The sequence below is a fragment of the Onychostoma macrolepis genome, chromosome 06 (assembly GCF_012432095.1).
Source record: "Onychostoma macrolepis isolate SWU-2019 chromosome 06, ASM1243209v1, whole genome shotgun sequence".
NCBI classification, from domain to species: domain Eukaryota; kingdom Metazoa; phylum Chordata; class Actinopteri; order Cypriniformes; family Cyprinidae; genus Onychostoma; species Onychostoma macrolepis.
The window spans coordinates 20,943,019-20,959,154 of NC_081160.1; the positions used below are offsets into that span (position 1 = coordinate 20,943,019).

At 35.0% G+C, this 16,136-nt stretch overlaps 1 protein-coding gene across 2 annotated transcripts; it reads right to left on the reverse strand.

Annotated features, from left to right (window-relative positions):
- Positions 1-2,574: 2,574 nt before the first annotated feature.
- On the reverse strand, positions 2,575-15,929 carry rgs8 (regulator of G protein signaling 8). 2 transcript variants are annotated; one of them, XM_058780334.1, is made up of 6 exons: positions 15,758-15,929; positions 10,453-10,520; positions 9,877-9,981; positions 9,714-9,775; positions 5,446-5,612; positions 2,575-4,272 (listed from the first exon to the last, which is right to left on the reverse strand). In XM_058780334.1, exons 3-6 carry the CDS (start codon positions 9,975-9,977, stop codon positions 4,078-4,080), a joined length of 525 nt encoding a protein of 174 aa, XP_058636317.1. In that variant the 5' UTR covers positions 9,978-9,981; positions 10,453-10,520; positions 15,758-15,929; the 3' UTR covers positions 2,575-4,077. The 2 variants fall into 2 exon arrangements, with proteins under 2 accessions (XP_058636317.1, XP_058636318.1); XM_058780335.1 differs by having other exon boundaries at positions 9,714-9,798.
- Between the last annotated feature and the right edge of the window lie 207 nt (positions 15,930-16,136).

Genomic DNA, 16,136 nt, shown 5'->3' on the forward strand with positions numbered 1-16,136 from the left:
ATATTGCTCAAACCTGGCTGTACCTAAATCCCAGGTTATCACTTCTCATGATTTCCACATCAGCACCGACGAATGCGATAATGGTGATATTTAAAAGTTCATTTTGGAGCTTTGAACACTGGAATTCTTAAACAAAGAGAAAGATTGTAATTAACCTGAGCTCCCACCTGAATGGTTCCCCTCATTCTCTCACGGTAACACAGATATGATAGGGAGGCATGTATCTGTGACTCGTGAATCTATTTGTGATGCCTCCAGGGAGGACTTTGCCCCAGGCCAGCAGATGTTCTCTCTGTCTTAAACTGTGTTCAGGGAGCACTGATCTGAAGAGGTGGAAGATCTAATTATTCCATCTGGGCTGTAGCCCTTGGAAGAAACCAAATGAGCCAAGGGCATCACATCTGTGTGCTGAAGAGATTTTATAACATTTGCAGTCTGTCTGTGGTCATTTGTACCTATTTATTCTAAAGTATTCTATTGTGCCACACTGTAAAAAGCAGAAAGATGTAGATTTTATTTCTGAATGGATTTCTATTCTTGAGCATCTTACAAATTACTGCAGTAGTTTTTTTTTTTTTTTTTTTTTAAGTAGGCTGCTCAATTTAAACATTCATCCCCTAAAAATGAAAATTTACTCACCCTTATAGGCCGTGTAGATATGTTTTTTTTCCATATCAGAACAGATTTGGATAAATTTGGCATTATATCACTTGATTACCAATGGATCCTCTGCAGTGAATGTGTGCCGTCAGAATGAGAGTCCAAACAGCTGATAAAAGAATCATAATAATCCACAAGTAACTGACTTGACAGTTCATCAATTAACATTTTCACCGGATTAAGTGAAAATGTTTACTATTATGGATTATGGACTCATATTTTAGCCAAAAGCAATGGCTTACAGGTAAAATGCCTTAATGATGGATTTGTTTCTCACAAACACACAGCTTTTCACTTCACAAGGCATTAAATGATGGTTTGGAGTCGTGTGGATTACTTGTGCATTATTGTCATGTTTTTATCAGCTATTTGGACACTCATTCTGACGGCACCCATTCATTGCAGAGAATTTACTGTTAGACATTTCTGTAATTTCCACAGTTATTTACTGTATATCACCCAGTATAATACTGCAAATTCCCTTTACAGTAAATAACTGTAATACCCTTTGCACCATGGGAATTTTCTGTGACGTCAGACCCCACATACAGAGACTTACTGTATATTTTTTTAAATTGCTGTATACTACTGTATTTGCTGTAACGGTCTCTTTGGCACCATTCTATTGAGGTCGTTTTATTTTCCTCATTTCTTACATTTGGATTGACACAATTTGCCCTACACCGTGTCTACAACGCCACAACAGCTTGGACTGACTACTGGATGTGTTACATCGCTTGTAATGATTGGAAAAATCCATTTGTACTTCGTGTCAGAAACAGCGCCAATGCTTGGAGTACATCTGCACGTCAGAAATATACTGGGGCATCAGTTTACTGTCCGCATTCACTGTAGATAATATATATAATGGGTTCTATATTGTTGTCTTTTGTCAAGTTGTCAAGTCAAGTTTTTCCCGGGGATGAACCCGCTAGAGTGGAAGAGCTCCGGAGAACATCTACACTGTGTGTCGATGCACCTTACGAGAGAATAAGACCAGCAAGCAATGTAAAAAATATATGTTCGTTTGTCTGTGTGTTTGTGTCAGATTTTTGCACACCAGTTTAACCCATAGTAACATTTACTCGTCAACATGGCGGTTACCGAACTTTACTATGGTAAACTGTGCTGTCATTTCAAACGACTTTTGTCATCTTATTGAATTAAGTTACCGAATTAAAATTATTTTTAACGAGCAACGCTTATCTTATATTAACATTAGGTTAACTAATGTGAAATTTAGTTCAGGTGTTAGTAGTTAATGTTGGCCAGTAGCCTATTGAGAAAAAAAAAATCGTATGTTAGCTAGGTTAAACTAGTTTTCTGGCTAGCTGCCTTTTCTAGTTTTAGAATTAGTTTGTTATAGTTTTTAATGGAATTTAAGATTTACTGCATTTTTTGTATTTGTGTTTTAAAGGCAACTGCAATGAAGCATCAAGAAAGACATGAACATGCCAGCCACCCTGAGACGGATAATTCATGGCAAGAGAAGAACTATGGTTTTGAGAGATTTGTGTATTCTATATGAGGTTTGCCTTTTAAAAGTGTGCTATTTCTACTTCTTGTTTTTCAGAGAAGACATTTCTGTCACTAACAAAGTGGATGGTGAGCAAAGATGGTGGCCACGTTTTGGAGCAGCACCTGGGTTTTGCAGATAGCTACTGTATGTGTTCTTTGGCTGCTTGCCAGCAGTACCTATGTAGAGTAAAAATAAAATGAATTATATATAAAAATTATAAAATCTAATGAAATCTATATGAAAATGAATGAATTACAGTAATACACTGATGAATTGGATTTTATTTACAGTAATTTACTGTAAAACAGTACAGTTTTCAAATACAGTTTGCTACTGTAAATCTTCATTACATCAAAGACTATAGAATACCCAAGACGTGTCACTCGTATAGTTTTGAATGGAGAAAAATGCAACGCTCAATATGGACGCTAAATCGCAGGAAGCCCCGCCAATCACTAATCGGTAAAGTCAGCGCGTCACTGCAGCTGCCTTTAGAAATCCCGGTTGCTATAGAAACAGTCAGCGTTCTGAGACGTGCGCTGAGGACTGCGCATGCGCACTGGCTGATCTAGCCTGAAAAATAAGCTTTTTATAATGCTATTTGAGCAAAAGAAACAACATTTATGATACAGTTGTTGTCAGATTTCTTTGATGATTTCAAATATGAAATTTAATTGTAAGCTTAGTGAACAGTTTTGGAGAATTTGATGTTTGCCCATTTAAAGAGATAGGAGCTGCACTTGGATGCCCGAGAGGCGTTTCAAAGATGGCCGCCGAGTGACATGACTTGTCTTAAAGAGACTCTGATTACAGTAACTTAAGTTACTGTAAAAACCCTTTGAAATGTCTAACAGTGTTGGATGGCCTGAGGGTGAGCCAATTTTCATTTTTGGGTGAACTATTTCCATAACATTGCTCTTTTTAATGCACTTATAGTAAAATAAAAGTAAAATGAAACTTATCTCTCTACATTATCTCCCTTAAAGCTAGTACAACACTTTTTCCTTCCTTTGTTCCATTGTGAATGTGAAAAATGAAACTTTGAACTTTTGAACCTACTGTATGTTACTGCAAAACAGAAGAAAATAGTTGTTATAGTGGAGTGAGTTTATATTTCATTTGTATTATTTAATTTCCCAGACAACTCAAGGAATAAAGCTTGACACACATTCAAATGTCAACAACACATTTTCAGTCAAAAAAACCACAAACCAACACTGTTTAGTGACATGCTTTACTTGATCTAGTGTCATCACAAGAACATGTCATTGTAAACCATCAGAACATCAACACATGAAATAAGCTTAAATAAATTAATAAACAACAAAATAAGCAAACATAAATGTTACATTAAAAATATCACTTCTTCAGAGAAAAAAATAAATATATTCAGTGTGCGTATGTGTGTGGGATTAAAGTATTTTTAGATTTAGATTTTAAGGGAATCAGAGATGTTTGAAGGCCGAGGCTGCATGCAGTAACACAGCAGGCATGTCTTAAGTTGTTTTATCGAAATATATCAGTGTTAATGTGTACACAAGTTACATTGAAGATAAGAAAAATAAATGATCATACTCTTACATATTACCCATTTAGAGACTGATTTACATTTACATGCTTGCCAGCATTCAGAAGAAACATTGACCATTCTATCACAATTGAAGGGAGAGAATATAGCCACATGTTACAAATAGAACTGGGCAAAGAAGCACAGTAAAGGGTCATGTTTAAGTTTAGATGCACAAACTAGCAAGGAACTAGTTCATCTTTTGACCTTTGTTATTTGATTATTCTCATCTAATTATTTTGTAAACACACAGACTATACTATATATTACAATTAAAGTCTGCTCAATATCTCAATATAATCTAACCAGGCAAGCAAATAAACATTCACTTTTAAACAGATTTCCTCTGACAGTATATCTGTGTCCTGTTCAGTAAGTCCTGATAGATCTTTGATCTTATAAACCGAGGATATGAGTCTTTCTCCATGAGGCTGTACACTTTAGCTTGGACTTCATTGAGACTGTTGGGAGTTGGTTCCATAAGCCTCTGTTTGGTTTCTTCTCGGGTCCTGTGGTCTATGTTAACCTTCGGAGATACAAGTTAGAGAATATTAAATTCTGTGCAATTGCTCTTATCACTTCTTAGAATTAAAATAATGTTTGGCAAAGCTACTTCACACAAGAACTATAACTATGTCTGGTGATCATGTTTCACGCTTCTAAACTGTCACAAATTTTAATCAGTTCACGGATTGTCTGAGGACCAGGATTATTAAATTTGGTAGGTACGTCCAATCTTAAAGGAGCTATTTGTATTTTCTGTGACCCACACAGACAGGATGCTTAAGGACAGGGCTGTGCTTCCCAAATAACAAGCAGTGAATCACAAAGTATCTGAAGGTCATGCTGAAAAAGAAGATGATCTTCAGGTTTGAAGCCAGGGAAGAACTGAAAGGTAGCGTAGGCGGTGCTAAAGGACAAACTCAGAGGGAGGAAAAGTCTTGGTAACACTTTAGAATAGGGAACACTTATTCACTATTAACTACGACTTTTCCATCAATAAATTCCTAACTTGCTGCTTATTAATAGTTAGCAAGGTAGTTTTTACGTTTAGGTATTGGATAGAATAAGGTCATGTAGAATAAGGCATTAATATGTGCTTAACTACTACAAATAAATGGCTAATATTCTAGTAATATGCATGCTAATAAGCAACTAATTAAGAGACCCTAAAATAAAGTGTCCCCAAAGTCTTTATAGCACAGGCCTCAAACTCGGAGGTGCATTATATAAGCAATTAAAAACAGTACAGTTTTATAAAATGTTTAGTTTATATTATAAAACTGTATGGTTTTAATAAATGTTAGTGTTAATAGTATATAAACACACACTACCTTAAGTAAAAACAGTAATATTGTGAAATAGTATTACAATTTAAAATAACTGTTTTCTATTTGATACCTTTAGAAAATGCTCAGCTACCGCCTTACCAACATGATTTGATAAAAAAAATAAAAAAAATGCTAGGAAAGACAGCCCAATCTTTTAAGTTATGTTTGGCTGTAATGTCTGGAAATGCTGCATATATACAGACTGAAGTGTTTTTAATATACTCTGTAATTATTAGCAACTTTATGTAGGCTTATAGCTCTGGTGATTCAAACTAATTCCTCTCAAGCAGTAATGAACATACAGTACCCACAAGAGTACTATATGTTCAGGTGTAGTTGCTATGGTTTTATAGAAGCAGTCAACATACCTCTCTGGGCGCATGAACGTCAATAAATTCCTTGTAGATCTTATTGGCCTTAGACATCATCTTAGCAGGGGATTTGATCTTTTTATAGTCCTCACAAGCCAACCAGAACTCGATGTTTTCATCACTGAACTCTGTTTTGAGGAAGGTTCTGAAGGCTGCCAAACCATCTATGAAATAAAGATGAATAAGATTATGGATAAGCATCTTGCTATATTAAAACCAATATATCTTTGTTATGTCTAATATGCCATATCTAAGCCACACTGGATACAGGAAATGCTTCCCAAGGACACCAAGTTAGTTGCTTTTATTCATCAAAAAAATGTATTTTCTTTGTCACATTTGGGACGTGTTTCAAATGAGAGACTGTAGAAACACTGAAAAAATGTGCCTTTACCTACATTGTGACAAAACTACAAAACCATACCTATAAATACAAATCAGCCAGTGGCAGCAACAACTGTTATTCATTTTCACTCAAATATTGATTAGAAGGGCATGATTATTGATTAATTAAGACTTATTTTCGTGTGGTTCCTTGCACACATAATGTTATGACCACAAAACATTTGACCATTTAGTGCATGTGTAAACTAATACATTTTGACATTTGCATCACACAACCAGCTTTATATGTATATCTTTTCTGATGTAGTAAACTTTCTCTGAAGCTCACCTGGTACAGAATTGTACTCAAAGACTGGTAGAAGCAAACTAAAATGGTATGGTTGCTTCAGCAAATGCTGAAAAAAGATGGTACATTATTTTCAAACACAATAGAGCATTAGCCTTTTAGCACCACTCACCAGACATTTTATTTCTGAACTGGAGCGATAATGAAACATTGACAGATTCACATTAATCTGTTCCAGATAAAACTGAACAAGCTTTTAGTGTGACTCACTGCACATTTCATTTTGAAAGTGTCACGAAATGTGATAGAAGCAGCATATACAATGAGTTCTGCAGAAATTTTGCCACAGGCATGTTTTTGCAATGAGCCTTGGTTCTATTAAACATATTTTATGATCATCATATGGTCTTTTGTGCTGTAAGGCATATTTTTTCTACCCTGTATCCTTTTTCTGTAAGGTAGACTTCTCTTGGATACAGTTAAAGTCCATATAAACAGCAGGGTGGGTAAATGAGACAATAGTGCTTCTCAGGAAATTCAATGAAAGGACAATCAAGAGGCAGTACAGAGGCAAAATGTTCTCCTGCTGGCAAGGGAACAAAATGTTCTCCTTTAGCGTGGCCATTGCTTGTTTTGTTTTTTCTTTTCTTTGAAAACTGATTTTCTGCATGAAGCATGTATCTGCCTCTACTGGACACAGGAAGTCATTTATATCTGAAATGCATTTTACAGATTGTGCTACCTGAAGGGGAGATTTTACCCAGCATACAATGGTAATTCATTGACAGTCAGTGAAAGACACAGCCATAACAGTCAGTGAAAGACATAACATCTGTTATTAACATTATATCATCATCATTATATCAACAGAGTTTTGTTATTCAGTAGGACAATGACTTTTTGTGCTTTGTTAGCTACATTACGTGATAAGATGTGTCTGATAGGTTGTCCTGCATTCAATGTCACACACACAACGAATAGAGTTTTTGATTCTCTTGTGAAAAAGAAGTACACTTTAGCATACTTTTAAAAGTCTTTTAAGAAACAGTCATGAACGTGTACTCTCTTTGAGTGCTTTTATTTTATTAATATTATCTGCAAGTACAATTTTTTAAATATATTCTTAAGACTTTAAGTACATTGAATACAATTAAGCAATCTTGCTAAGGTGCACTGAGTAGTTTTAAGTGTGTTGTGTTGTTTCATTGCTTTATCATCCACCACACTCAACAATTCTCAACAAGTTGCATGATTTGAGGTATCAGCCATGTTCATGGTATAACCAGGTGAGTTCGTAGCATTAGGGGATTCTCTCAGCTTTAGCAAGCTCTGCTAATAAATTACATCTGAATGATTTGTTGTCTGTCGTAGTACTGTATTGACAGATTTCAGAAGTCTTTAGCATGAACAAATGCCCTGTTAACAGCACAGAGAGAGGCTATTTGTGGCACGTCTGGGGTGTCAGTGCTGTGAGATTCAGAAAAAGACACGCACACACACACACACACAGTTAATTGAAGCTGGAATTAAGCCTGAGGAAATAAGGCCTGTCATTTTGTGAGCAATCGACAAGAGAAGTCACAGCCAAACACGTGACTCACAGGGAAATGGCGTCCTTCTTATTAATATGGAAAGCTTCTTACATAAGTTGCTGGTGAACCATATCATGGCAGAACTACAGTACAGCTCTGTAGACTTGCATCTGACCAACTAGCCAAGAACAAAAGTTTTAAGCAAGTCTGTTAATACTGGGACAACATAGTGCGACTAGCATAATAATACCACATTTCATAATATTTCAATACAAACATCTGCTTTAAGAATTGGAGTGTGGTTGGTGAACAGCATTAAAATCTATACATTATGGTCCTATTTAGATTAAAATAAGCATCAATACATGGTTTTTGAATTAGGTAAACTTTAAATTTTTACCTTAGGGTGAATATAAGGGAAAAAGTTAAATTAAAGGCCACTTAAGTACACTCAATGAGTACACAATCGTTGCAGTCACAAAGAAACACCCTGGCAACACTTAATTGTGTAGAATGTGGGCTTGTCATGTAATTCAAGTCTCAAAAGTTATTAGTCATCCAGTTAGGCAAATCAACTATAACTCCTTCAAAAACAGTCAGAAACCTTGGAGTTGTGATTGATAATCAGCTGAATTTCTCAGACCACATTGCTAAAACTGCCCGGTCCTGCAGATTTGCTTTATACAACATCAAAAAGATCAGGTCCTTTCTTTTGGAACATGCTTCTTGTTCTGTCCAGGCTGGACTATTGCAATGCTCTCTTGGCAGGTCTTCCAGCCGGTTCTATCAAACCTCTACAATTAAACCAGAATGCGGCAGCAAGATTAGTCTTTAACGAGCTGAAAAGAACGCACGTCACACCTCTGTTCATCAATTTGCACTGGCTACCAATAGCTGCTCGCATAAAATTCAAAGCATTGATGTTTGCCTACAAAACCACCACTGGCACTGCATCCCTTTATCTAAATTCACTACTTCAGACCTATGTGCCCTCTAGAAGCTTGCGTTCTGCAAGTGAACAGCGCATTATTGTGCCATCAGAGGCACAAAATCACATTTACATCAACTGTTCCCTCCTGGTGGAATGACCTGCCCAACTCAATTCAAGCAGCTGAGTCCTTAGCCATCTTCAAGAAACGGCTAAAAACATAATTTTCTTCCATCTTTATTTGACCCTCTAACTCTAGCACTCTCTATTATAATTCTATTTTATCTATTTGTTGACTTGAGCCTCTAACATTTGCACTCTCTATTTGTTTTTAACTGCAGGTTTCTTTTTTTTTTTTAAAAAGGGTCTCTAACACGAGCTCTCTTCATTCTTTTTCTATTCGATCTACTTGTTTTCTTTTAGATATATATACATATATAATAAATAAACCTTGCTACATGTACTGCGTTAGGCGTTAGACCAAACGAGACTTGTCATAGCACTTGCATTTTGTTGGTTTTGATTGCTTCTATTATCATAATTTGTAAATTTCTTAGGATAAAAGCATCTGCTAAATGACTAAATGTAATATAAATGTAAAAACATATTTAAACTGTACTTACAGATAATATAACATTAATAAAATAAAAGACCACCTAAGTGTACTCAAACAGAGTACACTTTCATGAGAGATTCTTAACACACTTAATAAGTAAGCTTTAAAAACTGCACTTTGTAATAACATAAAATTAATTTTTTTTAATTTAAATTACATTCATTACTTTATTTACTTTAAATTACAATCACTGTATTTTAATAATTTTAAAAATAATCACTTAAAGTTTTATCTGTCTCTTTATTTAAATGTTTTGAGCTTATTAAGTGCATTTATAACAAGTGGGGGAAAAACGATATCAGAGAAATTTTACTTTTACTTCCAAAAAGTTTTTAACAATAATAATAATAATGTAATAGTTGCTTTAACAGAGCATTATTTGAGAATTTAAGTTTTTATAAATGTTTTTTTTCATGTGCTAAATATTTCAACATAGATGAAATGTGACTAGGTTAAAAAAAAATTTTTTTTTAAGTAGTCAAAAGTGTCCCTAATTGAACAATCACCCAAATGTGGGCTCAATAATTCAGTCACAAACACATAATCAAAGTGACTTACATTTATTGGACAGCAGAGTGTCAAATGAATCTGCCCATCTGGTCACTTCATCAGTGGATAACCTAAGAAAGCCAAACATGATCAGCTACAGTGATAATACAGCCAATGAATACATCTCCTTACTTTTTTTTTTTTTCTTCTACAAAAACAATATATAACTCACTTCAAGTATCTTGTGGATCTCTCCTGAGCAGGAGGCAGGAATTCTGAAAAATCGCTGCATGAGTCTGATTTGTTAGACAGGCACCCTAGTCTAGTTTTCATGGCCCTGACAAAAAGGAAAGAAATACAAAGACAAAAGCAATCTTAAACAACAAGAGATTAGCAGCTGTCAATGACATTAGTGTATGCATAAGAGACCGGAGATGAGTTATTTTTAGAACGTACCAAATTACTCATAATAATAACAGCTCAGGTGTGCATAATAACCTGTTTGATTAGATTGTAGTGATGCTTGCAGACGTTACCATGAGCCTGCATTATACAACACACCATTGCAATGTTCAGTAATTATCTGGAGATGTGGATTCACTATTGTAAACATGAATAATCCCTCAAAATGTGAATCATTGAAATGCAGCAGTGCACCTGGCCCTCAAATAAGGCATTACCATGAATTCTGCTTGCATATTTACATCATAGAAGAATCAATCAGGATCGAGAGTGAGACAGCGACAGACAGCGAGAGAAACAGAGATACACACATTAACCCTTACATAAATGATAAGTGGATACTCACTGAATGTCCTTGCAATGCAGTTTCTTCCAGTCGGTTGTACTGTAGGAACAAGTGAAGGGCTGATTTGCCTGTGAAAATGAAAAAGATTTACACACATATATATATAGCACTCCTCAGTGAGCATATTTTGTTAATCACTATTCCCATGGTTCACAATTACGAGCATGCCAGATGCCACCTTTTCCCTTGATGCAATATAAAACATTTGGACCAACATAAGACTCACGTTATTTTGCTTGTTATTGCACCTGCAGTTCCAGGCATGTTCAGTTCTTCTAAAGGAACATTTCCCTTCAAAAAACAACACTCTCTTACCATTTCAACCTATGAGGCTGATGCAACCTATTGCTTTCACATTTAGTTATTCTTAATTGGCAACACTGCATGAAATTGACCATTTCTTCTTTTTCTGAAGGATCGTAAATTGCGACACTAATAGGCATGAGTAATGCATGAGTAATGTATAAAAAACAGGACTTTGGTTATTGTACACTTTGATTGGAATCAGAAAAGGAAGGTATGTCTACCACGGACATTAAAGGGAAGGTATATTCCAATTTAATCTGTGTGCTTTGGTATTAAAGTTCTTGTCATTAAAAGGTAGTTTGATAATGTGACTAATTACTACCGAAGGGTTAAAAGTTCTCAAAATAATTAATAAAGGGTCAGTTTTCCAGAAACCAATTAAATACTGTTTTATATCTGAGGTATTTTATGTTATTTAGAAGCTGTATGTTGCTAATAGGATGCACTAAAATAGAGTAAATTATGAAACATATTCTAATTGCAGACTGTCTAAACAATCCGAATTCTCTCTAGATGGGAATATTTTAGTGATGCACTGGATGCTTGAGGCTTATTCTTCATTTCCTTGCACTGGATGAGAACACGTGCCATGCTATTTATAAAATGCACTGACAAATCTATCTAGGCAGGGAGAAGCCAGTTCATGTTCTATGCAGCCATGCAGCACAAATGGAGCTACAGGGAGTTTGCTAACTAAAAGATACTCTGATGTCTCATCCTCATAAAATCATCATGAGATGCCGAGTGAAATAAAAACATGGTTAAATTTCTCCTTCCCTTTTGGTGAGGGTTCGGCAATTTAATATTCTCAATTTGTCTTTGATGTTGGGATCTGAGTTTCTGTGCTCAGAATAATTTCATAGTTGTGGGTCCTGTCTCACATTTAAATAGGATGCTAATGGGCTGGAATGAAACTCCCAAATGATGAATTTTAGTTAGTTTAGGTAAGTATACACTGTTGAAAATACAGTTCATAGCAGGACAGTATAATCACAATGTTAAACTAAAAAAAGTAAAATAAAATAAAAAGAATCTGTAAATAATACATATTTTAATTCTAACAATAATAGTATAATTCAATGATAAATCAAAAACATGAAAACTGGCACATTGATTTTGAGGGTTTCCTCACAGATAACTCATCTCAGGAAAAGTGCACCCCACCCTCGTGCTCAGTAGAACATGTGAGGGTCCCTGTAGTGTTACTGTCTGATGGAGCTCAGTGAGATGTCAGGTTTCCCACTGAGACTCCTCTACCCACTTTCAATGTGCTATGCCATCTGATCCCTCGCTCTAGCTATTTTTGAATTCCAGGCTCTTTGGCTTGTCCATGTTGAAAAAATAATGCAGTTGCTTTTACCAGCCTCAAATTAGTTTTGCTTTCCACGTTCTGGAATAGACACGGCAAATATTTAACCTCGAGAGAACCTAAAATACTTAACCATCAAAGTTCTCCAGCAACGCTTGCAGACAATATGTTAACTCATGTATAATATATTGCTTGCGATGGTCCTCGTTTGTCAAGTCACTTTGGATGAAAACATCTGCTGAATGATTAAATGTAAATCTTGGTGTGAAATCCCGCCAGTTGCTTTGCTGGTCTTAACTGGTTTAAACTGGTCTCCTGACCTGGTCAAGCTGATTTCTAAGACAGAATATCTTAAACTCTTCAAAAAACCTAGGAGACCACTTAATCACCCTACACTCTTACAAATACAGGATCTTTATTTGAATTAATGGCTCCATGAAGAACCTTTAGCATTGACTTTGTGTAAAAGGTTCTTACATTCTTAAAAAATACTCTTTTAAGAACCGCTCAACGAAAGGTTCTTTGGGGAACTCAAATGGTTATTTCAATGAATCACTGCACAACCCCCTTTTGGAACCTTTATTTTTAAGAGTGGGAAGAAAGTTCTTAAAATGTTTTTACTATGAAAATTGTATAAATTGTTCACTAAAAGGTTTTTGAGGAACCCAGAATGGTTCTTCTATGATATCAACGTGAAAACCTTTATTTTTAAGAGTGCACTAAGAAAAAAATGGTTCTTCGAAGAACTGTTGACTGTTGAAGGTTCTTTGGGGAACCCAAAAAGCATCACTGTGAAAACCTCCTTTTGGAAACTTTATTTTAAAGAGTGTGGGTTGAATTAAGCTGTTTTTCAGTGTGGTATCATCCACCAAAAGAACATGTCTCCTAGGGGTTTGTGAGAGTGAGGGTTTAGCTCATGTTTTAGCAAGGTGCGTCTGTGCCCCAGAGACATTACCTTCATTTACACCCTGTTTCACGCTTTGCCTTGACAGTTGCAGGTAACGCCAGGCTGCAGCCCACCTACGGTTCTTTCTCTTCTATTTTTGTCAATGTCCTTTCCTCTTTGAGGTCCTCACCTATGTAACATGATGGCTACTGTCTAGTCAAATCACATTCGGTTCAATAAAACTCTGAAGTTAAGGTCACCGTTGCTTTATTTAGATATCTTCAAAACAGCAAGCCCTGTTTTACTTTTCTAGGATAAATTAGTAACTGTGAATTATGTGAATTATACTGAAAAATGAGAATAAGTGCTCCTTATCTGTGTGAGCTCTCATTAAATCTGGGACAGAGAGACATCTGTTTGTAAAAGGTTAGCACATAGTGGCTGTTCTGCCAAATGGGCCATAATTCAGACAAATTGGATAGAACTGCAATTGTGTGAATGTGGTAGGAACAGTAAGCATTAGCATGGTTATATGAGGAACACTTATTCTCAAATACCACTGTCAAGTTTTAATATATTCACACTCTTGTTACTAACAAGCCCAATTCAATGATGCCAAATTTAGTTCGGGGGAAAGAAAAGGTTCAGTCAAATATGCATGGGTAATACTTTATAATTAAATGATGGTGTCAAGTCATTAAAAAACCTTATATAAAACATTGTAAGATTTGCTTTTTATACACTTATTTTGAAAGCCCTAGTGAAAAATAATATACTAAAGTGTATTCGAAATACATTTATTTTATACTATATATATATATATATATATATATATATAAGTATACTATAAGTATAAGTACATTTGCATATTTATGTACTTAATAAATATACCCTGCTATTGTACTTTTAGTATGCTAAATTGGAATACTTTAAAGTAGTGCTGAAGTCCAACTAAAGATATACTGAAGTATATTTGATTGTGCTAAATTAGAGTAAGTAGACTTCAGGTACTTTAAATATCTTGCCTTTAAAATTGGTATTATTCAAAGATCATACAATCAATAGTGTCATTAAAACACATTTTAGGCTTAATATTAAGAAATGTGCATTGTGCACAAGTAGTGCTCCAAATGAAGTTTAATTATACATTTTTATATCAGTTAGCCTTGAGCTATATGTCAGTAAATATGTTAATAGATATATATGTTAATAGATATATAATAAATATGACAACATATTTCACAAATGAACATAAGGTCCTTATGGCAGTGTTATTTTAATATAATTAATATACTATTATATATATATTTTTTTTTTTACATTTTGGATTAGATTTTATTTTAATATATTTTAAAATTAATTTTAAAATATAAAAATTAATTTTAGCTGAAATAAAATATGTTTTTAGTTATATATAAAACTATATAAAATTTATTTCAAAGAACAAAAATGTGTTTTATGGTTTTAGTTTGAGATTACGTGTACACAACAACAACGTGCTAAAAATGGAACAATTTTTCCTTTGTGTATTCTAAAAGTTTCACATACAGGCGACAATGTTGTTGAAACGATCCCCGTTCACATAAATACACGAAAATTTGTAAAGAATCACTATATGCACACATACTTAATATTTAGAGCATGTGATCATGATGTCACCGTTTTTGCATTTTTGTAGTTTATACAGAGATAATGGCATCATTTTCGAACATTTTGAAACCCGTTTCCAAAATGCTGTTTTCATGCAAATGAATGGCCAAAATGAATAAAAAGTTGTCTGTGACAGTTGTTCAAATTCTGTGGAAATCTGCAGAGCTTTTTCTTCATGCAGATTCAACGTGTGTGTACAGATCAGTAATTCATGCCTGATCAATTATGAATGAATAAAAAGATAATACAAATAATTAATTAAAAAGAAATATATTTTAGCATTCTTTAATTTATTAATTAATGTTATACTATCAATAAATTAGTGCCAAAATGTCACTGACACATATCATTACTGTGTAAAGTGTTTTTGCTAATAAAACTCCCATTGGAATTACTTAATCACACATTACGCATACCATTATGAGTCTCTTACATTTTTATATGCATTGTGCTTCCAATTTAATTTAAACTAATGTTAAGATGCTGTGCATTCTTCCCCATTTCAAAGTTATAATCATATAACATTCATGCAAAAGTGCTTGTAAATAAGGATTCTGTTGCTGAGTCTGTACAGCAGAATGAAACATATCTTCAGTGTGTCTCAAAAAGAGCAGTGGGTGGTGAGTGTGGGTGTTTCAAAGTCTCTCCTCATCTCTGTCACTTCCCCTCGCTGACATTTACAAACCTACAAAGCCCTCACAGTTACTGCTGGAGAGATGGATTAGCTGCCCAATCCCTTCAACAAACACACAGTTTTCATTGTGCATGTCAGATGTATTGTTTAATGAATTAACCAAGTAACTGATATTATGTAAATGGGATATTTGTAGCTATACACAATATAACTCTATATTAATTTCATGCACTATATAATGAAAAAGAATCTAGCATTTATGCAAACACAGATGAGTAACATTCACAAAACAACAAAATATAATAAACTGCACACTTCCCATCATTCATAAATGTTACAATGTGAAAGCCAAATAGATGATCTGTTTTGCTTGCTTCTACTCAATTGCCTACACAAGAGAAGACATGACAGAAGGACAGATGGTGAGAGCTATACACTATGACACATATCCTAGACACACAAAGCCAGTGTGAGCAACTTATGCAACAATCGATCAGGGATATGAATATGGAGCCTTTACCTTTACAGTTCACTGCCGTTGTAGATGACAGCTCTTTGATTCAGGCTGGAGAATCTGCTTTATCCGACGGGTTTAGCGTGGCTCTGTTCTTGTGTAGAGATATCTACTGTTGCCCACATGTAGCAATCATCACACAGCGTGTTCATCGGTGTGAAAGCGTGAGGGAGCGAGGAACGAGAGAGAGAGAGAGAGAGAGGAGGGAGAGAGATGAGACGAGAGGGGAGAAAAATAGGCAGAGGGAGAGGCTTTGTCAACACACTGGTCTCTCCAGAGATTCAAAGGGCATTACTATGCTGCTTTGTTTTGCTCCATCGAGGCTTTTCAGAGTCATGTTTGTGTTGCGAGGTCTCACGCTGTCAAACTGTTATTCTGAATGGAT